This window comes from Scyliorhinus canicula, chromosome 30, assembly GCF_902713615.1.
Source record: "Scyliorhinus canicula chromosome 30, sScyCan1.1, whole genome shotgun sequence".
NCBI classification, from domain to species: domain Eukaryota; kingdom Metazoa; phylum Chordata; class Chondrichthyes; order Carcharhiniformes; family Scyliorhinidae; genus Scyliorhinus; species Scyliorhinus canicula.
Genome location: NC_052175.1, coordinates 6,939,964 through 6,963,336, shown reverse-complemented (window position 1 = coordinate 6,963,336; position 23,373 = coordinate 6,939,964). Strand labels below are relative to the sequence as shown.

At 47.8% G+C, this 23,373-nt stretch overlaps 1 protein-coding gene across 1 annotated transcript in view; it reads right to left on the bottom strand.

Annotated features, from left to right (window-relative positions):
- LOC119958585 (probable G-protein coupled receptor 139) overlaps positions 1-21,273 on the bottom strand; it is a 45,079-nt gene extending 23,806 nt beyond the window's left edge. The window contains exons 1-2 of the mRNA XM_038787065.1: positions 21,175-21,273; positions 13,358-13,607 (exon numbers count right to left, since the gene is read on the bottom strand). Coding sequence (XP_038642993.1) covers positions 13,358-13,607; positions 21,175-21,273 — 349 coding nt within the window. The remainder of the gene's footprint in view (positions 1-13,357; positions 13,608-21,174) is intronic.
- Between the last annotated feature and the right edge of the window lie 2,100 nt (positions 21,274-23,373).

Below are 23,373 nucleotides of genomic sequence, written 5' to 3'. Positions count from 1 at the left end.
GGTCTGGCTGGAGTGTGAGAGGGTGCAGGTGAGGTTGTGGGTTCGGTGTCTGGTTGGAGGGTGATGGGGTGATGAGTGAGGATGTGGAGTCGGGGTGTGGCTGGAGGGTAAGGGAATGAAGGTTGAGGATGTGGATTCTGGGTGTGGCTGGTGTGTGAGGGGGTGATGGGTGAGGATGTGGAGCCGGGGTCTGGTTGGAGGGTGAGGGGGTGATGGGTGAGGATGTTGTCGGGGTCTGTTTGGTGGGTGAAGGGGTGCTGGGTGAGGATGTGGATTCTGGGTCTGTTTGGAGGGTGAGGGGTTGATGGGTGTGAATGTAGATTCTGGGTGTGGCTAGAGGATGAGAGGGTGTTGGGTGAGGATGTGGATTCGGGGTGTGGCTTGAGGGTGACGGGATGCAGGGTGAGGATCTGGAGTCGTGGTGTGGTTGGAGGGTGAGAGGGTGCAGGGTGACGATGTGGAGTCGGAGTATGTTTGGAGGGTGAGGGGGTACAGGGTGAGGACGTGGTGTCGGGGTCTGGTTGTAGAGAGAGGGGGTGCAGGATGTGGATGTGGAGTCGGGGTCTGATTTGGAGGGTGAGGGGGTGCAGGGTGAGGATGTGGAATCGGGGTGTGGCTGGAGTGTGAGGGGTGCAGGGTGAGGATGTGTATTCGAGGTGTAGCTGGAGTGTGATGGGGTGATGGGCGAGGATGTGGAGTCGGTGTCTGTTTGGGAGGTGAGGGGGTGCAGGGTGAGGATGTGGATTCGGGGCATGTTTAGAGGGTGAGGGAGTGCAGGGTGAGGGTGTGAAGTCGGGGTGTGGTTGGAGGGTGAGGGGGTAATGTGTGAGGGTGTGGAGTCGGGGTCTGGTTTGGAGTGTCAGGGGGTGGAGGGTGAGGATGTGGATTCGGGGTGTGGCTGGAGTGTGAGGGGGTGGAGGGTGAGGATGTGGAGTCGGTGTCTGTTTTTGAGGGTGAGCGGGTGCAGGGTAAGGGTGTGGAATCGGAATGTGGAGGAGTGTGAGGGGGTGCAGGATGAGGATGTGAATTTTGGGTCTGTTTAGAGAGCGAGGGAGTGCAGGGTGAGGGTGTGGCGTCGGGGTCTTGTTGGAGTGTGAGGGGGTGCAGTGTAAGGGTGTGTAATCGGCGTGTGGAGGAGTGTGAGGGGGTGCAGGGTGAGTATGTGTATTCGGGGTGTGGCTGGAGTGTGAGAGGGTGAAGGGTGAGGATGTGGTGTCGGGGTGTGGCTGGAGTGTGAGGGGGTGATGGGTGAGGATGTGGAGTCGGGGTCGGGCTGGAGGTTGAGTGGGTGCAGGGTGAGGATGTCGAGTCGGGTGTGTTTGGAGGGAGAGGGAGTGCAGGTTGACGACGTGTATTCGGGGTGTGGCTGGAGTGTGAGAGGGTGAAGGGTGAGATTGTGTATTCGGGGTGTGGCTGGAGTGTGAGGGGGTGACGGGTGAGGATGTGGAGTCGGGGTCTGGCTGGAGGGTGAGGCGGGGATGAGTCAGGCTGTGGAGTCGGGGTCTGGCTGGAGGGTGAGGTGGTGCAGGTTGAGGATGTGTAGTCGGGGTCTGGCTGGAGGTTGAGTGGGTGCAGGGTGAGGATGTCGAGTCGGGTGTGTTTGGAGGGAGAGGGAGTGCAGGTTGACGACGTGTATTCGGGGTGTGGCTGGAGTGTGAGGGGATGCAGGGTGTGGATGTGGAGTCGGAGTCCGTTTGGAGAGTGAGGGAATGAAGAGTGAATGAAGATGTTGATTCTGGGTGTTGTTGGAGTGTGAGGGGTGCAGGGTGAGGGTGTGTCAGGGTTCTGTTTGGAGGGTGAGGGGGTGCAGGGTGATGATGTGGATTCTGGGTGTACCTGGAGGGTAAGAGGGTGAAGGCTGAGGATATGGATTCGGTGTGTGGCTGGAGGATGAGGGGGTGCAGGGTGAGGATGAGGAGTCGGGGTGTGGTTTGTGAGGGGGTGCAGGGTGAGGATGTGGAGTTGGAGTTTGCTTGGAGGGGGAGGGGGTGCAGGGTGAGTATGTGGATTCATGGTTTGTTTAGAGGGTGAGGGAGTACAGGGTGAGGGTGTGGACTCGGGTTGTGGATGGCGAGGGGTTGATGGGTGAGGGTGTGGAGTCGGGGTCCGGTTTGGAGCGTGAGGGGGTGAAGGGTGAGGACGTGAATTCGGTGTGTGGCGGGAGTGTGAGGGGTGGAGGGTGAGGAGGGGGAGTCGGTGTCTGTTTGGAGGGTGAGGGGGTGCAAGATGAGAATGTGGAGGCGGAGTCTGTTTGGAGGGTTAGGGGGTGCAGTGTAAGGGTGTGGATTCGGGTTGTGGCTGGAGTGTGAGGGGGTGCAGTGTGAGGATGTGTATTCGGGGTGTGGATGGCGTGTGAGGGGGGTGAAGGGTAAGTTTGTGGAATCGAGGTTTGGTTGGAGGGGGTGATGGGTGAGGTTGTGGAGTCGAGTCCTGGCTGTGGTGTGAGGGGCTGGGGAGGTTGAGGGTGTAGGTTGAGGGGCTGCAGCTAGCACTTTTCCAGGCGCACATCCGGAGTGAGACACATCCAGAGTGGGGATTGAAACTTGGTAATTTGGTGCAGTGAGGTAAATCAGCAAAGGATTCACATCCGGAGTGAGACTCATCCAGAGTGGGGATTGAAACTTGGTAATTTGGTGCAGTGAGGTAATTCGGTGCAGAGTGTGAGGTGCTTTTTAACCCTGGTAAGTGACTGGTAAGTAGTCTCTCTTTTTCATTTCATTGTCTAATTTATTTATTTTTATTTTGAAATTCTAGTTGTTTAAGTTTACCAAGGGTTTAAGACATGACAGGAGATCCCAGACCCGTGTCATGCTCCCTGTGTGCGAAGTGGGAACTCAGGGACACGTCAACTGTCCCTGGCTCCTTCACGTGCAAGAAGTGTGTTCAGCTGCAGCTCTTGTTAGACCGCTTGACGGTTCTGGAGCTGCGGATGGACTCACTTTGGAGCATCCGCGATGCTGAGGAGGTCCTGGATAGCATGTTTAGCGAGTTGGTCACAGCGCAGGTGAAGGTTACTGAGGGAGATAGAATATGGGTGACCAAAAGAAAGAGCAAGAGTAGGAAGTCAGTGCAGGTGTCCCCTGCGGTCATCTCCCTGCAAAACAGATATACTGCTTTGGATACTGTTGAGGGAGATGGCTCACCAGGGGAAGGCAGCAGAAGCCAGGTTCATGGCACCGTGGCTGACTCTGCTGCACAGCAAAGCAGGAAGACAAATGGCAGGGCTATAGTGATAGGGGACTCGATCGTAAGGGGAATAGTCAGGCGGTTCTGTGGACGCAATCGAGACTCCAGGATGGTATGTTGCCTCCCTGGTGCAAGGGTCAAGGATGTCTCGGAGCGGGTGCTCTGGGGGGGGGGGGGGGGGGGGGAGGGTAAACAGCCAGCTGTCGCGGTGCACATAGGCACCAACGATATAGGTAAAAAACGGGATGAGGTCCTACAAGCGGAATTCAGGGAGTTAGGAGTTAAACTAAAAAGTAGGACCTCAAAGGTAGTCATCTCAGGATTGCTACCAGTGCCACGAGCTAGTCAGAGTAGGAATGCCAGGATAGATAGGATGAATGCGTGGCTCGAGAGATGGTGCAAGAGGGAGGGATTGAAATTCCTGGGGCATTGGGACCGGTTCTGGGGGAGGTGGGACCAGTGCAAACCGGAGGGTCTGCACCTGGGCAGGACTGGAACTGATGTCCTGGGGGGGGGGGGTTCTAGAGCTGTTGGGGAGGGTTTAACCTAATGTGGCAGGGGGATGGGAACCGATGCTGGAAGTTGGAAGGTAGTAAAACAGGGACAGAAGCAAAAGGAAGTAAGCGGAAAGGTGCAAGGCAGAGAAGACATACTCAAAAATCTAAAAGGGCGACAGTACAAGGTTCAGTGACTGAGGGGAGCTCAGTGAATAGGCCCAGTAATAACAAATGGAATAAAACTGGAGATGTTAAGATTCAAAACAGAGGTAAAAAAAACAACATAAGTGTACTTTACCTGAATGCTCGTAGTATTCGGAATAAAGTAAATGAGTTGATGGCACAAATCATCGTAAATGACTATGATTTAGTGGCCATTACTGAAACATGGTTAAAGGATGGTCACGACTGGGAGTTAAATATCCGAGGGTATCAAACTATTCGGAAGGACAGAGTGGATGGTAAGGGAGGTGGTGTTGCTTTGTTATTTAAGGATGACATCCGGGCAATAGTAAGGGATGACATCGGTGCAATGGAGGATAAGGTTGAATCCATTTGGGTGGAAATCAGGAATAGTAAGGCGAAAAAGTCACTGATAGGAGTAGTCTATCGGCCAACAAATAGTAACGTTATGGTGGGGCAGGCAATAAACAAAGAAATAACTGATGCATGTAGAAATGGTACAGCAGTTATCATGGGGGATTTTAATCTACATGTCGATTGGTTTAACCAGGTCGGTCAAGGCAAACTTGAGGATGAGTTTATAGAATGTATCCGCGATAGTTTCCTAGAACAGTATGTAATGGAACCTACGAGGCGGTCCTAGATCTTGTCCTGTGTAATGAGACATGATTGATTTATGATCTCATAGTTAGGGAACCTCTCGGAAGGAGCGATCACAATATGGTGGAATTTAAAATACAAATAGAGGGTGAGAAAGTAAAATCAAATACTAGTGTTTTGTGTTTAAACAAAGGAGATTACAAGGGGATGAGAGAAGAACCAGCTAAGGTAGACTGGGAGCTAAGACTTTATGGTGGAACAGTTGAGGAACAGTGGAGAACCTTCCAAGCGATTTTTCACAGTGCTCAGCAAAGGTTTATACCAACAATAAGGAAGGACGGAAGAAAGAGGGAAAATCGACCGTGGATATCTAAGGAAATAAGGGAGAGCAGCAAATTGAAGGAAAAAGCATACTGCGTGGCAAAGATTGCTGGGAGATTAGAGGACTGGGAAATTTTTAGGGGGCAACAGAAAGCTACTAAAAAAGCTATAAAGAAGAGTAAAATAGAGTATGAGAGTAAACTTGCTCAGAATATAAAAACAGAGAGTAAAAGTTTTTACAAATATATAAGACAAAAAAGAGTGGCTAAGGTAAATATTGGTCCTTTAGAGGATGAGAAGGGTGTTTTAATAATGGGAAATGAGGAAATGGCTGAGGAACTGAACAGGTTTTTTGGGTTGGTCTTCACAGTGGAAGACACAAATAACATGCCAGCGACTGATATAAATGAGGCTATGACAGGTGAGGACCTTGTCAGGATTGTTATCACTAAGGAGGGAGTGATGGGCAAGCTAATGGGGCTAAAGGTAGACAAGTCTCCTGGCCCTGATGGAATGCATCCCAGAGTGCTAAAAGAGATGGCTAGGGAAATTGCAGATGCACTAGTGATAATTTACCGAAATTCAGTAGACTCTGGGGTGGTGCCGGTGGATTGGAAATTAGCAAACGTGACGCCACTGTTTAAAAAAGGAGGTAGGCAGAAAGCAGGAAATTATAGGCCAGTGAGCTTAACTTCGGGAGTAGGGACGATGCTGGAATCAATCATCAATATGAAATTGCGAGGCATCTGGATAGAAATTGTCCCATTGGGCAGACGCAGCATGGGTTCGTAAAGGGCTGGTCATGCCTAACTAATTTAGTGGAATTTTTTGAGGACATTACCAGTGCAGTAGATAACGGGGAGTCGATGGATGTGGTATATCTGGATTTCCAGAAAGCCTTTGACAAGGTGCCACACAAAAGATTGCTGCATAAGATAAAGATGCATGGCATTAATGGTTAAGTAGTAGCATGGATAGAGGATTGGTTAATTAATAGAAAGCAAAGAGTTGGGATAAATGGGTGTTTCTCTTGTTGGCAATCAGTAGCAAGTGGTGTCCCTCAGGGATCCGTGTTGGGCCCACAATTGTTCATAATTTATTTAGATGATTTGGAGTTGGGGACCAAGGGCAATGTGTCCAAGTTTGCAGATGACACTAAGATGAGCGGTAAAGCAAAATGTGCAGAGGATACTGGAAGTCTGCAGAGGGATTTGGATAGGTAAAGTTAATGGTCTAGGGTCTGGCAGATGGAATAAAATGTTGACAAATGTGAGGTTATCCATTTTGGTAGGAATAACAGCAAACGGGATTATTATTTAAACGATAAAATATTAAAGCATGCCGCTGTTCAGAGAGACTTGTGTGTGCTAGTGTATGAGTCACAGAAGGTTGGTTTGCAAGTGCAACAGGTGATTAAGAAGGGAAATGGAATTTTGTCCTTCATTGCTAGAGGGATGGAGTTTAAGACTAGGGAGTTTATGTTGCAATTGTATAAGGTGTTAGTGCGGCCACACCTGGAGTATTGTGTTCAGTTTTGGTCTCCTTACTTGAGAAAGGACGTACTGGCGCTGGAGGGTGTGCAGAGGAGATTCACTAGGTTAATCACAGAGCTGAAGGGGTTGGATTATGAGGAGAGGTTGAGTAGACTGGGACTGTACTCGTTGGAATTTAGAAGGATGAGGGGGGATCTTATAGAAACATTTAAAATTATGAAGGGAATAGATAGGATAGACGTGGGCAGGTTGTTTCCACCGGCGGGTGACAGCAGAACTAGGGGACATAGCCTCAAAATAAGGGAAAGTAGATTTAGGACTGAGATTAGGAGGAACTTCTTCACCCAAAGGGTTGTGAATCTATGGAATTCCTTGCCCAGTGAAGCAGTTAAGGCTCCTTCATTACATGTTTTTAAGGTAAAGATAAATAGTTTTTTGAAGAATAAAGGGATTAAGGGTTATGGTGTTCGGGCCGGAAAGTGGAGCTGAGTCCACAAAAGATCAGCCATGATCTCATTGAATGGCGGAGCAGGCTCGAGGGGCCAGATGGCCTTCTCCAGCTCCTAGTTCTTATGTTCTTATGTTCTTATGTGGAGTCGGAGTCTGTTTGGATGGGTGTGTGGGTGGAGGGTGCGGATGTGGAGTCGGGGTGTGGCTGGAGGGTGAGGGAATGAAGGGTGAGGATGTGGATTCGGTGTCTGGTTGGTGGGTGAGGGGGTGCAGGATAGGATGTGGAGTCGGGGTGTGGCTGGAGTGTGAGGGGGTGCAGGGTGCGGATGTGGGATCGGTGTCTGGTTGGAGGGTGATGGGGTGCAGTGTGAATATGTGGAGTCGGGGTGTGGCTGGAGTGTGAGGAGGTGCAGGGTGAGGATGTGGTAGGGGTCTGTTTGGACGGTGAGTGGGTGCAGGGTGAGGATGTGTATTCGGGGTGTGGCTGGAGTGTGAGGGGGTGCAGGGTGAGGATGTGGAGTCGGGGTATGACTGGAGGGTGAGGGGGTGCCTGGTGAGGATGTGGAATCGTGGTCTGTTTGGAGGGTGAGGGGGTGCAGGATGAGGGTGTGGATTCAGGGTGTGGCTGGAGGCTGAGGGGGTGCAGGGTGCGGATGTGGATTCAGTGTGCCTGGAGGATGATGTGGTGCAGGGTGAGGATGTGGAGTTGGGCTGTGGTTGGAAGGAGAGGGGCTGATGGGTGAGGGTGTGTCGGAGTCTGTTTGGAGGGTGAGGGGTTGCAGGGTGAGGATGTGGATTCATGGTCAGTTTGGAGGTTGAGGGGCTAGAGGGTGAGGGTGTGTTGTTGGGGTCTGTTTGGAGGGTGAGGGGTTGCAGGGTGAGGATGTGGATTCGGGGTGTGGCTGGAGGATGAGAGGGTGCAGGGTGAGGATGTGGTTTCGGGGTGTGGCTGGAGGTTGAGCGAGTGCAGGGTGAGGGTGTGGTTTTGGGGTCCGTTTGTAGGGTGATGGGGTGCAGGGTGAGGATGTGGATTCGGGGTCTGTTTGGAGGGTGAGGGGCTGGAGGGTGACGGTGTGGAGTCGGGTCTGGTTGGAGGGTGAGGGGGTGCAGCGTGAGGAAGTGGATTCGGGGTCTGGTTGGAGGGTGAGGGGGGTGCAAGGTGAGGATGTGGGTTCGGGGTGTGGCTGGAGGGTGAGGTGGTGCAAGGTGACGGTGTGGATTCGGGGTGTTGCTGGAGGGTTGACACCCGTGACGGGAATCTTGGTGACACTTGATGCCCCAATGCTGAACTCTGCCCCGGATCAAACTCTCTCTGCACCCACTGACCAGGTTCAGTTCCAACTGCTCTGCTGTGGTGAAGGCGCCACAAGTCTAGCGGTCCCCTCCTGTCTTTACCATCTCCGGGCAGTACTTGGCCCCCTTCACCTTGTGGATGGGTGGGGTGGGGAAGACGGAATACGCGCAATGTTTGACAGGCAAACGCTTGCATCCCAGGCGGTGGATACCTGGTGCCCTTCAGGGATGCCTGTGTGGTTAATTGCAGGGTGGGGGTTTCGTCGCCCTCCAGCTGGGGTATGGGGTGGGGGTGTTCGTTGGGGATGTTACGGATGTGTTGGGTTGCGGATGCCTACTCACCCAGGCCGTGCTGAGGAGATTATGCAGTTGTTTCTCTTCGGTGCTCACGACCTCTGCCACCTGCGCCCAGGCCCGGTGGCAGCAGCGGTTGGAAGCCGCGTTCCCATCCCGGGGGCAGGGCAGCCTGACTCTCCTCCATGGTCTCTGGATGGGTTTCCACCTCCACGTCTGTGAATCGGGTTGTGCTCGCCATGCTGCCATCTTGTTGACTGGTAGGAGTGTGTGCGGAGTGGTGTCTTTCTGAGGCTGCATCTTGTCACCCTCTCGAGTGTCAATCTTGACTCCAGAATATCCAACACCGTTTCTCATTGGAACCGATCCAGTTGCACGCGGAGTATGTCAAAGCTCCACACAGACAGTCATGGAAGTTCGGAACCGACGCTGGGTCCCCTTGCTGTACCATCATGCCAACCTGAAATTATGCAGGTTAGCTGGGGTTGCGTGATGCCCATTGAGAAACCTCTTTCACAGAACTCGTGGAGACTGCATGGGATTTGTACTGTGCTTCAATGGAACCAATACAATGTTGGAAGTTTAGAATACTATGCAGCATCTAAGTATACTGGTCGGAAAGGAAGGTAGCCTCAAAACCTCAATGAATCACAGAATATCTACAGAGTAGAATGAGGCCATTCGGCCCATCCATTCTGCACCGACACTCTGAAAGAGCGCCTTCCGTACCAGCGTAACCACACCTAAACTAAGATAAAAAATATAGAAAACCTGTTTTAAAAGGGCAACAACAGCTTTCATAGCACATTTAACGGGGCATTTCGAATCTGCATATTAAACGAATATACGAGATGGAGCGACATAGAACATAGAACATTACAGCGCAGTACGGGCCCTTCGGCCCTCGATGTTGCGACGACCTGTGAAACCATCTGAAGCCGATCTGACCTACACTATTCCATTTTCATCCATATGTCTATCCAGTGACCACTTAAATGCCCTTAAAGTTGGCGAGTCTACTACTGTTGCATGCAGGGCGTTCCACACCCCTGCTACTCTCTGAGAAAAGAAACTGCCTCTGACATATGTCCTATATCTACCACCACTCAATTTAAAGCTATGTCCCCCGTGTTGGTCATCACCATCCGAGGAAAGAGACTCTCACTGTCCACCCTATCTAACCCTCTGACTATATTGTATGTCTCTATTAAGTCACCTCTCAGCCTTCTCCTCTCTAACGAAAACAAACTCAAATCCCTGAGCCTTTCCCGATAAGACCTTCCCTCCATACCAGGCAACATCCTAGTAAATCTCCTCTGAACCCTTTCCAAAGCTTCCACATCCTTCCTATAATGTGGTGACCAGAACTGCACGCAGTACTCCAGGAGCGGCCACACCAGAGTTGTATACAGCTGCAGCATGACATTGTGGTTCCGAAACTAAATCCCCCTACTGATAAAGGCTAGCACACCATATGCCTTCTTAACAGCCCTATTAACCTGGGTGGCAACTTTCAGGGATTTATGTACCTGGATGCCGAGATCTCTCTGTTCATCTACACTACCAACAATCTTGCCATTAATCCAGAACTCCGCATTCCTGTTACTCCTTCCAAAGTGAACCACCTCACTCTTTTCCGCATTAAACTCCATCTGCCACCTCTCAGCCCAGCTCTGAAGCTTATCTATGTCCCTCTGTATCCTATAACATCCTTCAGCACTATCCACAACTCCACCGACCTTCGTGTCATCTGCAAATTTAGTAACCCATCCTTCTACACCCTCTTCCAGGTCATTTCTAAAAATAACGAACAGCAGTGGCCCAAAACAGATCTTTGCAGTACACCACTGGTAACTGAACTCCAGGATGAACATTTGCCATCAACCACCATCCTCTGTCTTCTTTCAGCTAGCCAATCACTGATCCAAACCGCTAAATCACATTCAATCCCATACGTCCTTATTTTCTGCAATAGCCTACTGTGGGGAACCTTATCAAACGCCTTACTGAAATCCATATACACCACATCAACCGCTTTACTCTCATCAACCTGTTTGGTCACCTTCTCAAAGAACTCAATAAGGTTTGTGAGGCATGACCTACCCTTCACAAAACCGTGTTGAGTATCGCTAATCAACTTGTTCTTTTCAAGATGATTATCAACCCTATCTCTTATAACCTTTTCCAACATTTTACCCACAGCCGAAGTGAGGCTCACAGGTCTATAATTACCAGGATTGTCTCTACTCCCCTTCTTTTACAAGGGGAAAACATTTGCTATCCTCCAGTCTTCCAGCACTATTCCTGTCGACAAAGACGACATAAAGATCAAGGACAAAGGCTCTGCAATCTCCTACCTGTCTTCCCAGAGAATCCTAGGATAAATCCCATCTGGCCCAGGGGACGTATCTATTTTTACACCTTCCAAAATTGCTAACACCTCCTCCTTGTGAACCTCAATTCCATCTAGCCTGTTCGACAGAACCTGAGTATTCTCCTCGACAACATTGTCTTTCTCCAATGTAAACACCGGCGAAAAATATTCATTTAACGCTTCCCCTATCTCCTCTGATTCCACACACATCTTTCCACTACTATCCTTGATTGTCCCGAATCTTACTCTAGTCATTCGTTTGTTCCTGATATACCTATAGAAAGCCTTAGGGTTTTCCTTGATCCTATCCGCCAACGACTTTTCGTGTCCTCTCCTCGCTCTTCTTAACTCTCCCTTTAGGTCCTTCCTGACTAACTTGTAAAGGAGTTGTAAAGGAGTACGTCAGGAGACATTTCATCAAATGGTCAAAGATTTAGTCGTACTGTGTGGTTTTTGATAATGCATTCAACGAAGAATGAGGTGTAAAAAAGCGGAGAGGTTTACGGAGCCCATCCGAGAGATTAGTGAACAGAGATGTAAACACTCAGTCACCAAATGCCCAGCGATTTGACTCCTGGGGGTGGTGAAGGCGCCAGACAGATGATTGAAGCTGTCTGAGCATTTGTAAGACTGGATAAGATGATAGAGATAGAATGGGATGAGGTCAATGGCTGTTGTGAAAGCAGCTATCATTATTTTAGACAAATGCGTAATTTAAAGGAAGAGTGATGTTTGTAGGCGTGTTCATGGTGCTTACGGTAAATTGGACCCTGTGTAAAATAAAGCCGGGTCAGCAGGCTGGGACAGGATCGAGTGTAGGGCGCGTAATGGGCGAAATATCTGCAGTGTCTGCAGGAGAACGTTCTGGAACAGTACATGTCCAGTCCAATCAGGCAGGAAACAGTGCTAGATCTGGTCCTAGAAAATCAGTCAGCCCAGTCAGAGAATGTCTAAGTAGGGGAGCAGTTGTGAAATAGCGATTCGAATATAATCCGAATCAATATGAAGTTGGAAAAGTGGACACATCAGTCACGGGCTGCAAACGGGAACATTTTAGTCGTCTAAAAGTTGTACTGGAGAAGGATGATTGGAAATGCATTTTGTTGAATAAAACAGTGGATGCAAAATTGGAGACATTCAAAGTAAAACCGAATAGGGTGAAATCTTGGTACATAACCATGAGAAATAGCCATGAGAAATCGAAAGCCAGAGTATCCTGGATGTCTAAGTTTATTGAGTAGAAAATAATGAAGAAAAAAGAGGCATATGATGCATTTCGGAATAATAATAGCAATAGAAGTCATGAAGTATATGTCAAATGCAGGGAAGAGGCTGAGGCTGAAATAAGGGAATGAAAGAAGGTGAGGAAAGGATGGCAGGCTACGCGAATGCTGATAGATAAAGACGAGCTATTAAAAGGCTGGCAGCGGTGGAGGTAGATAAGTCGCCAGACCCGGATGGGATACATCATAGTTTTCTGAGAGAGGTGATGGATCAAATTGTGGAACCATGGACAGACAATTGATAGGCCTCTCTGAACACAGGATTAGTCCTGGGGGGCTGGAGCATTGCAAACGGGAAGCCGTTCTTAAGAAATGGGCAAAGGATAAAGGAGAAAATCACAGACCTGCCAGCTTGACATTAAACAGGGGAAATTGATGGAGGCCATAATTTGGGATAAATTAAATATAAACTTTGAGAAAAATAAGTTAATAATGGGCAGTCAACATGGGTTTATCAAGGGAAGGCCATGCCTGACAATTGAATTGAATTATCTGACAAGGTGACACAGGCAGCAGGTGAGGGTTGCGTTGTGTATCTTTGGACTTCCAGAAAACATTTGACACCGTGCCACGTCACAGGCAGATTCTATTGTTTGGGATTGAAATGTCCTCGGCAGCATTGATTAGAGGCTGACTAATAGATAGATAATTGTGGGTACAGATGGCAATCTCTCAGACAGGGGACGATCTGAAATTGGTGTTTCGCAGGGATCAGTGTTGACCAGAGAACAAATACAGACCAGTGAGCACAGGGAAGCTTCCTCAACAATCAAATTAAGGCAGAAACAGCACAGTTTTGAATAGTTTAGCTGAAAGGGGTTTGTTACTGTGAGTTTGCTCAGAGGAGCAATGAGATAACAAAGTCTGGATTTGACAAATGCACAGAGAAGGTTTTGTGCAGAGAATTGAACCAGGCAGTGAGTAATACGAACCAGCTTCCAATAGGCAGAGTTAGTTATGGAGAGGACCTGCATTAGATATTCAATTTCTGGTGAAATGGATAGCAAACGTTACATGGAACATAGATTAGAGTTATTTGTAGCCATAGTGGGGAATCAGTCAGTGAATAAGGAATACAATCTCTGAATGAGGCTGTAAACAATGGGTTTAGTCTGCACGATCTTTAAACTGTGAGGTCAGAAACACAATGAACAGTTTCGAGGATAAATATCTAGAGACAGAACACCAACAGGAAAACCATTATCAGCGACGGGATAATCAATTTCCAGAACATTAGTACTGATAACAACATTCTGTGCAGTTAGCAACTAAACACAAAGCCTCCTGAGCAAAGCAACATCAGAAAGGAGAACATGGCATTGCAAGCACAGTGTTACAGTAAAGTATAGTTTATAAAATTGTTAGCAGGGTAGAGAGACTTACCAGGAACACCAACAATGGCGAGGATTGGATAATAAATATATTGAATGACCTCAAGTGTCAACTTGACCCGGTTATCAAATGACATTCTGTCATAACCTGTGGAGAGATAATGAAGGTCGCCGGTGAAACTCTTCTGTGTTGCTGTGACATTCCAACCTGCTGTTCTCATATTGTGATCCATTGTCAAAATATTCCAATCGAATGTACTTAGATTCCCAATTCCGTCTGATTGCCGCAGTTCTTTCTCCCTCTAACACAATGGGATAACAAATTGAAATGATTCCCTTATAAATAGAAGAAATAAATCCTCCAGTGACAGAATTAGAGTCAATGACCCTGCCGTTACTTTCACTCACTGAACAAACACAATTAATTTATCACTTTCATTCAACACTTACTGTGCACCAGCAATCTGGAACATTCACGCCGTCCAGATGGGATTTGTGACATCATCTTTGTCGAGGAAAGGAGGAATTAGCTGAGATACTGTGAAAGTTCATTAATTGCTTCATGGAAATGGGAGTGTTCCACTGAATTGAAGGCAATTGATCAACCCTGTTTCTGTAAAAAAAATGAGGATAACGATACATTCTGTAAAGAACAAAAAGAACAAATCACAGTACAGTACAGGAACAGACCCTTCGGCCTTCCAAGCTTGCGCCCATCACTTGTGATTTCTCGACTAACCGCCTGTATCATTATATACCCCGTCTGTTCATGTGTCCAAAAAGACAAGTCTTAAAGGTCGCTAATGTATCTGCGTCAACCAGCTCACTTGGCAGTGCATTCCAGGCCACCACCATCCTCTTTAAAAATCTTCGCTCGCAGATCTCCATTGAAAATGTCACACCTCACCTTGAACTTTTCCCGCCTTTTATTTGTCATTTCCTCGCTGGGAAAAAAGCCTCCAAGTGTTCACCCTATGATGTCATCCCTCAACATTTTATAAAGTTGATCCGGTCGCATCTCGGCCTCGGTCTCTCGAGGGAGAACAATCCCACTTTATTAATACATCCTCATTGCTAATACCCTTCATACCAGGCAAAATCCTGTTAATTCTTTATTGTACTCTGGCCAAAGCCTCCCCGAAGGATGAAGGGGGAACTTATAGAAACATATAACATTATGAAGGGATTAGATATAGCAGGGCATGTTGTTTCCACTGGCAGGTGGAAACAGAACTAGGGTGCATAGCCTCAAAATAAGGGGATGTAGATTTCGGACTTAGTTAAGTAGGAACTTCTTCACCCAAAGGGTTGTGAATCTATGGAATTCCTTGCCCAGTGAAGCAGTTGAGGCTTCTTCGTTAAATGCTTTTAAGGTAAAGATAGATAGTTTTTTGAAGAATAAAGGGATTAAGGGTTATGGTGTTTGGGCCGGAAAGTGGAGCTGTGTCCACAAAAGATCAGCCATGATCTCATTGATTGGCGGAGCAGGCTCTAGGGGCCAGATGGCCTATTCCTGCTCCTAGTTCTTATGTTCTTATGTCCTTCTGGTAGTGTGATGACCTGAATCACACCCTGAAGATATTCGGAAACCAGAAAAATGTTTGTAACAAACCCAGAATCTCACTGAACTGTCTTCCTCTACATTGCCTTATTTGCCCTTTTTTATTTTGCTATTGTATTTTGATCTGTGGATGATGAATGGACATCTCACTTTAAGGAAAGTAGCCTGTAAGGACCCTGCGGCTTTAATTCAAACAGCAGAATGCGGAAGCTGTGTTTGTTTAACCTGGTGTTGCAGACTGCCCGGCGTCAGTGGGGACTCGGTTTTGATTGATTGGCTGATCAATGAATTTGTTCAAAGGTCTGTGCTCTCCCCTTTGACGGTCGCGATTGGATCTCATCCCACTGGAATATTTTCAGATATCCAGATGTTGAATTTTCATTCAGGTATGATTTTGGCATTCCCAGGAAAGGATCTGTTTTCTTACTGTCACAGGATCCCGACTGTGCAGAAGGAGGCCATCAGGCCGATCGTGTCTGTACCTATCCTTGCAAATAGCACCATAGCTATATCCACACCCTAAACTTGGATAGAAGATGGGCGAAAGATGGTTGTTGCAGGTTTCTGGTTATAGATGTTTTAATAAGATTAGGGAGAGTGGTAAAAGAGGTGGGGGTGAATTTTAGAACCCCTCCACCCTTCCCCTCAGTTCAAACTTAACCTTCTCAAGAGTCAAGAATTCGAGAAAGTCCCCCCGCCACGCCAGGGTGGGAGGTTGCTCTCCATTACATCAGGATCCGCCTTCCGGCGATCAACGAGGCGAAGGCTACAACATCTGCCTCCACCCACCTTTCTAACACTGGCTGGTCCGACACCCCGAATATGGCCTCCCACGGACCACGAGCTGATGTTGTTTGTGCGGACACTCGCCCTCAGCTCCTTATATAATAGCTTTACCCAGTTCTAAAACCTTAGTCCAATCCCAAACCGCTCCAGAACTGACATCAAGTACCCCCATTCTACCCGGTCAAACTCCGACACTGCGACCAATGCCACACCAACCTTTCTTTCCTTCCCCACCGCAGGAGCCATAACCACGTTCAATACCCTCCTAATGTTCGAAAATAGCTGCCTCCCTCTCACGAACCCGATCTGATCCTCACCTATCAGCTTCGTTAGGCACTCCTCCAGCCTATCCGCCAGTACCTTCGCCAATACATTTGCGCCCACATTCATAAGTGATATGGGCCCATACGACCCACTCTCCGTCGGATAATAATCTTTTTTTAGCAACAGTGAAATCGATGCCTGCCCCAATGTTTGTGGCAACACCCCCTTCCCTATCGCTTCCTCAAACATCCCCACCATCAGGTGTGCCAGCTTATTTTTTATAATATTCCACCGGAAACCCATCCGGCCCTGCCACCTTCCCCGACTGCATCCTCCCAATCGCATTCTTTATCTCCTGCTCCACTATTGCTCTTTTTATGTAGCCCTGTCCCCTCCCCTAGCCTCGGGTCCTCCAACTCATCTAGAAATTCCTGCATCTCACGGTCTCGATCAGAGTGGCTCTGACCTGTACAACCTCTCATAAAACGCCTCAAGAACCTTGTTCATCTGACCCGGAGGCACCACCAACTCCTTTGCCCTATCCCTCACCTGAAGAATTTCCCTTTTTGCTGCTTCCCTCCGGAGCTGACCTGCTGACATATCTCCATGTTCATAACCTGCACCCCTTGCTTGTCTCAGTTGGCGCACCACCTTCCTGGTAGAGAGTCGATCAAAGCTCGACTGTAGTTCCTTCCTCTTTTCCAGCATCGCTGGGTCCCCATCTTCTTTATAACTCCTATCTGCCTCCAACATCTCATCTATTACAATCTGCCATTCCAACATCTGCTCTTTGACATCCCTGGCCTTAAAGTAAATTGCCTCACCCCTCACCAACGCCTTTAGTGCCTCCCAGAAAACTGCCTTCGACACCTCACCCATACAGTTGAAACGTCAATATTCCTTAATTACTTTTTTAATTTTCTCACAGAACACCTAGTCCCCCAAAAGCCCCACATCTAATTTACACTCCGGCCTCTGTGCTACCCCCTTCTCCAATGCCATATCGAGCAACAGGTCACCCAGCTAACTAGCAAATGCACAGATCTAAAAGCAGCATTGAGAGCGCTCCACAGCTCCACGAAGGAACAGAGGAAGAGTACCGTTGACCATTCCAAATGCCGACACAAGATAGAAAATTTAGTCGCTACTCTCAGTGCTGAATGGTTTCATGTACACTTTCGGCCAAGATTTAGATGAGGCTCCCGATTGGCAAGAGTTAAACGAAAGCGCCCAAAGATATCTGGAGGCCACGGGAAACAAAAATCGAGCCCCCCCCCACGCCCCAAAGAGAAAAGCAGCCGCAGCACCGACTACACAGACAGCGCACACCCCCACTCTCAATTCCACCCCCATGACTCCTGTTACCACACAACGCATCATCGGATCAGGAGGAGCCTGATATTGTTTACACCGCCCCACTATCCATAACCTAATTAAGAGAAGGTTGCACGAAAATTAGATCCTTCGTCGTCTCAGTGGGACAAAACAATTCAGTTCTCTCAGAATGAGCTCCTTAACCAATCCCCACATTACTGTTGTGCATTTCCCCAAGAACAACAGGTCCATAAGACCATAAGACATAGCAGCGGAAGTAAGGCCATTCGGCCCATCGAGTCCACTCCACCATTCAATCATGGTTGATTTAAACTCCATTTACCCGCTCTCTCCCCATAGCCCTTAATTCCTCGAGAAATCAAGAATTTATCAATTTCTGTCTTAAAGACACTCAATGTCCCGGCCTCCACCGCCCTCTGTGGCAATGAATTCCACCGACCTACCACTCTCTGGCTGAAGAAATTTCTCCTCATCTCTGTTCTAAAGTGACTCCCTTTTATTCTAAGGCTGTGCCCCCGCGTCCTAGTCTCCCCTGCTAATGGAAACAACTTCCCTACGTCCATCCTATCCAAGCCATTCATTATCTTGCAAGTTTCTATTAGATCTCCCCTCAACCTCCTAAACTCCAATGAATATAATCCCACGATCCTCAGACGTTCATCGTATGTTAGACCTACCATTCCTGGGATCATCCGTGTGAATCTCCGCTGGACCCGCTCCAGTGCCAGTATGTCCTTCCTGAGGTGTGGGGCCCAGAATTGCTCACAGTATTCTAAATGGGGCCTAACTAGTGCTTTATAAAGCCTCAGAAGTACATCCCTGATTTTATATTCCAAGCCTCTTGAGATAAATGACAACATTACATTTGCTTTCTTAATTACGGACTCAACCTGCAAGTTTACCTTTAGAGAATCCTGGACTAGGACTCCCAGGTCCCTTTGCACTTTAGCATTATGAATTTTGTCACCGTTTAGAAAATAGTCCATGCCTCTATTCTTTTTTCCAAAGTGCAAGACCTCGCACTTGCCCACGTTGAATGTCATCAGCCACTTCTTGGACCATTCTCCTAACTGTCTAAATCTTTCTGCAGCCTCCCACCTCCTCAATACTACCTGCCCCTCCACCTATCTTTGTATCATCGGCAAACTTGGACAGAATGCCCCCAGTCCCGTCATCTAGATCGTTGATATATAAAGAGAACAGCTGTGGCCCCAACACTGAACCCTGCGGGACACCACTTGTCACCGGTTGCCATTCCGAAAAATAACCTTTTATCCCAACTCTCTGCCTTCTGTCTGACAGCCAATCGTCAGTCCATGTTCGTACCTTGCCTCGAATACCATGGGCCCTTATTTTACTCAGCAGTCTCCCGTGAGGCACCTTGTCAAAGGCCTTTTGGAAGTCAAGATAGATAACATTCATTGGTTCTCCTTGGTCTAATCTATTTGTTATCTCTTCAAAGAACTCTAACAGGTTTGTCAGGCACGACCTCCCCTTACTAAATCCATGCTGACTTGTCCTAATCCGGCCCTGCACTTCCAAGAATTTAGAAATCTCATCCTTAACGATGTATTCTAGAATTTTGCCAACAACCGAGGTTAGGCTAATTGGCCTATAATTTTCCATCCTTTTTCTTGTTCCCTTCTTGAACAGGGGGGTTACAACAGCGATTTTCCAATCCTCTGGGACTTTCCCTGATTCCAGTGACTTTTGAAAGATCATAACTAACGCCTCCACTATTTCTTCAGCTATCCCCTTTAGAACTCTAGGATGTAACCCATCTGGGCCCGGAGATTTATCAATTTTCAGACCTTTTAGTTTCTCTAGCACCTTCTCCTTTGTGATGGCAACCATATTCAACTCTGCCCACTGACTTTCCTGAATTGTTGGGATATTACTCATGTCTTCTACTGTGAAGACTGACGCAAAGTACTTATTAAGTTCCTCAGCTATTTCCTTGTCTCCCATCACTAGATTACCAGCGTCATTTTGGAGCGGCCCAATGTCTACTTTTGCCTCCCGTTTGTTTTTAATGTATTTATAGAAACTTTTACTATCATTCCTAATGTTACTGGCTAGCCTACCTTCATATTTGATCCTCTCCTTCCAAATTTCTCTCTTTGTTATCCTCTGTTTGTTTTTGTAGCCTTCCCAATCTTCTGACTTCCCACTACTCTGCCACATTATAGGCTCTCTCTTTTGCCTTGATGCATTCCCTGACTTCCTTTGTCAGCCATGGCTGCCTAATCCTCCCTCTGATAACCTTTCTTTTCTTTGGGATGAACCTCTGCACTGTGTCCTCAATTACTCCCAGAAACTCCTGCCATTGCTGTTCTACTGTCTTTCCCACTAGGCTCTGCTTCCAGTCGATTTTCGTCAGTTCCTCCCTCATGCGCCTGTAATTACCTTTATTTAACTGTAAAACCTTTACATCTGATTAAACCTTCCTTCTTTCAAATTGCAGACTGAATTCTACCATATTATGATCACTGCTTCCTAAGTGTTCCCTTACTGTAATATCTTTTATCAATTCTGGCTCATTACATAACACTAAGTCCAGAATAGCCTGTTCCCTCGAGTGCTCCATCATAAGCTGTTCCAAAAAGCCATCCTGTAAACATTCAATTAATTCCCTTTCTTTGGGTCCACTGGCAACATTATTTACCCAGTCCACCTGCATATTGAAGTCCCCCATGATCACTGTGACCTTGCCTTTCTGACATGCCCTTTCTATTTCGTGGTGCATTTTGTGCCCCTGGTCCTGACCACTGTCAGGAGGCCTGTACATAACTCCCATTATGGGTTTTTTTGCCTATGTGGTTCCTCAACTCCACCCACACAGACTCCACGTCGTCTGACCCTATGTCGTTTCGTGCTATTGATTTAATTTCATTTCTAATTAACAAGGCAACCCGCCCCCTCTAACCCACCTCTCTGTCTTTTCGATAGGTTGTAAATCCCTGGATGTTTAACTGCCAGTCCTGAACCCCCTGCAACCACGTCTCTGTGATGCCTACCACATTATACCTGCCAGTCACAATCTGGGCCACAAGCTCATCTACCTTGTTCCGTACACTGCGGGCATTTAAATATAGCACCATTAATTCCCTATTGACTGTCACTTTTTGTTTTCTTAGTGTGGTGGACCTTGGTTTACTGAGCCTTTCCATACACTGTGTCATTTTTGTGAGATGGGGACTATCGTAACCTCTCCTGAGCTCTGTCTTTTCGTGATTTTTTGTAATCCTAAGCAGCTACGCTTCCCCTGATTCCTTCACCTCTTGGTTCCCTGACTTTCCATTTCCCCCCCCCCCCCAATCTCTAGTTTAAAGTCCTATTGACCACCCTATTTCCCGCATTATGCTCCTCGGATCCTGTCTAATAGCAGTCTAAATCCCCCTCCCCCAATTAAATACCTTCCCAGACTGTGTGTTACTATCCCTCTCCATGACTACGGTAATGGTCATATAGTTGTGGCCACTGTCACAGAAATTCTCTCCCACCGAGAGATCTGACACCTGGCCTGGTTTGTTGCTGAGCACCAAATCCAACATGGCCTCCCCTTAGTCGGCCTATCTACATATTGAGTCAGGAATTCTTCTGGTCACGCCTGAGAAAATCTGCTTCATCGAAACCATTTGCACTAAGGAGGTTCCAGACAATATTAAGGAAGTTGAATCACCCATGACAAGAACGTCTGCATCTTTCCAAGATCTGACGCCCAATCTGTTCCTCTATCTGTCTGATACCATTAGGGGGGGGGGGGGGGGGGTTGTCTATAGAAAACTCCCAATAAAAGTGACTGCTCCTTTCCTGTTTCTGACTACCACCCATTCTGTCAGACAAACCCTCCTCAACTACCTCCTTTTCTGCAGCTGTGCTGCACTCTTTAATTAGCAGTGCCACTCCCCCTCCTCTTTTACCTCCCTCCCTAATGTTGAAGCCTCATAATCCTGGAACTTCCAACAGCCATTCCTCTCTCCGTAATGGCCACAACATCGTAGATCCAAGCCGTCATCCATGCTCTAAGTTCATCTCCCTTATTCCTGCCACTCCTTGCATTGAACCACACACACTTAGACCCATCCTACTGAATGCAACTTTGCCTTCTCAACTGCCTATCGTTCCGCACAGACTAGCTACATATGATTTCTGCCGGTTCAACAGCTACCCTATCCTCTGACCCGGAGTTCCGGTTGCCATCCACGTGTCAAACTAGTTTGATTCTTTTCAATGTCTCGATGGTCGAGTGAGGGAACCATGGTTGAGAAGAGAGGTTGAATGTGTTGTTAAGAGGAAGCAGGATTCTTATGTAAGGCTGAGGAAACAAGGTTCAGACAGGGCGCTGAAGGGATACAAGACAGCCAGGAGGGAACTGAGGAAAAGGTTTAGGTGAGCTAAGAGAGGGTATGAAAAATCTTTGGCGGGTCGGATCAAGTAAAACCACAAGGCCTTTTACACATATGTGAGAAATATGTGAATGACAAGAGCGAGGGATCAAGGACAGTAGCGGAAGATTTTATGTTGAGTCTGAAGAGATAGGAGAGTTCTTGAACGAGTACCTTTCTTCAGCATTTACGAATGAGAGGGGCTATGTTGTCAGAGAGGACAGTGTGAAACAGACTGGTAAGCTCGAGGAGATACTTGTTAGGAAGGAAGATGTGTTGAGCATTTTGAAAAACTTGAGGATAGAAAAGTTCCCCGGGCCTGACGGGATATATCCAAGGATTCTATAGGAAGCAAGGGATGGAATTGCAGAGCCGTTGGCAATTATCGTTTCGTCCTCACTCTCAACAGGGGTGGTAACAGGGAATTGAAGAGTAGCGAATGTCGTGCCCCTGTTCAAAAAAGGGAATAGAGATAACCCTGGGAATTACAGGCCAGTTACTCATACTTCGGTGGTAGGCAAAGTAATAGAAAGGGTACTGAGGGATAGGATTTCGGAACATCTGGAAATACACTGCTTGATTCGGGATAGTCAGCACGGATTTGTGAGCGGTAGGTCTTGCCTCACAAGTCTTATTGAATTCTTTGAGGACGTGACCAAGCACGTGGATGAAGGTAAAGCAGTGGATGTAATGTATATGTAGTTAAGTAAGGCATTTGGTAAGGCAGCACGGTAGCATAGTGGTTAGCATAAATGCTTCACAGCTCCAGGGTCCCAGGTTCGATTCCCGGCTGGGTCACTGTCTGTGCGGAGTCTGCACGTCCTCCCCGTGTGTATGTGGGTTTCCTCCGGGTGCTCCGGTTTCCTCCCACAGTCCAAAGATGTGCGGGTTAGGTGGATTGGCCATGCTAAATTGCCCGTCGTGTCCTAAAAAGTAAGGTTAGGGGGGGTGTTGTTGGGTTACGGGTATAGGGTGGATACGTGGGTTTGAGTAGGGTGATCATGGCTCGGCACAACATTGAGGGCTGAAGGGCCTGTTCTGTGCTGTACTGTTCTATGTTCTATGTCCCCATGTTAGGCTTATGCAGAAAGTAAGGAGGCATGGGATAGTGGGGAATGTAGCCAGTTGGATATTGAGCTGGCTAACCGATAGAAGTCAGAGAGTGGTGGCGGATGGCAAATATTCAGCCTGAAGCCCAGTTACCAGTGGCTTACAGCTGGTCCTCTACTGTTTGTGATTTTCAGTAATGACTTGGATGAGGGAGTTGAAGGGTGGGTCGGTAAATTTGCAGATGATACGAAGATTGGTGGAGTTGTGGATCGTGAGCAGGGCTGTTGTCGGCTGCAAAGAGATAGATAGGATGGAGAGCTGGGCTGAGAAGTGGCAGATGGAGTTTAACCATGAAAAGTGTGACGTTGTCCATTTGGAACAACAAATATGAATGCGGAATACAGGGTTAACAGTAGGGTTCTTGGCAATGTGGAGGAGCAGAGAGATCTTGGGGTCTACGATCTTAGATCTTTGAAAGTTGCCACTCAAGTTTATAGAGCTGCGAAGAAGGTCTGCTAGCGTTCTTTCGCAGAGGGATTGAATTTAATAGCAGTGAGGTGATGATGCAGCTGTACAAAACCTTGTTAAGGCCACATTTCGAGAACTGTGCAGTTCTGGACGCATCATTTTAGGAAGGTTGTAGATGCTTTGGAAATGGTGCGAAGGAGATTTGCCTGGTATGGA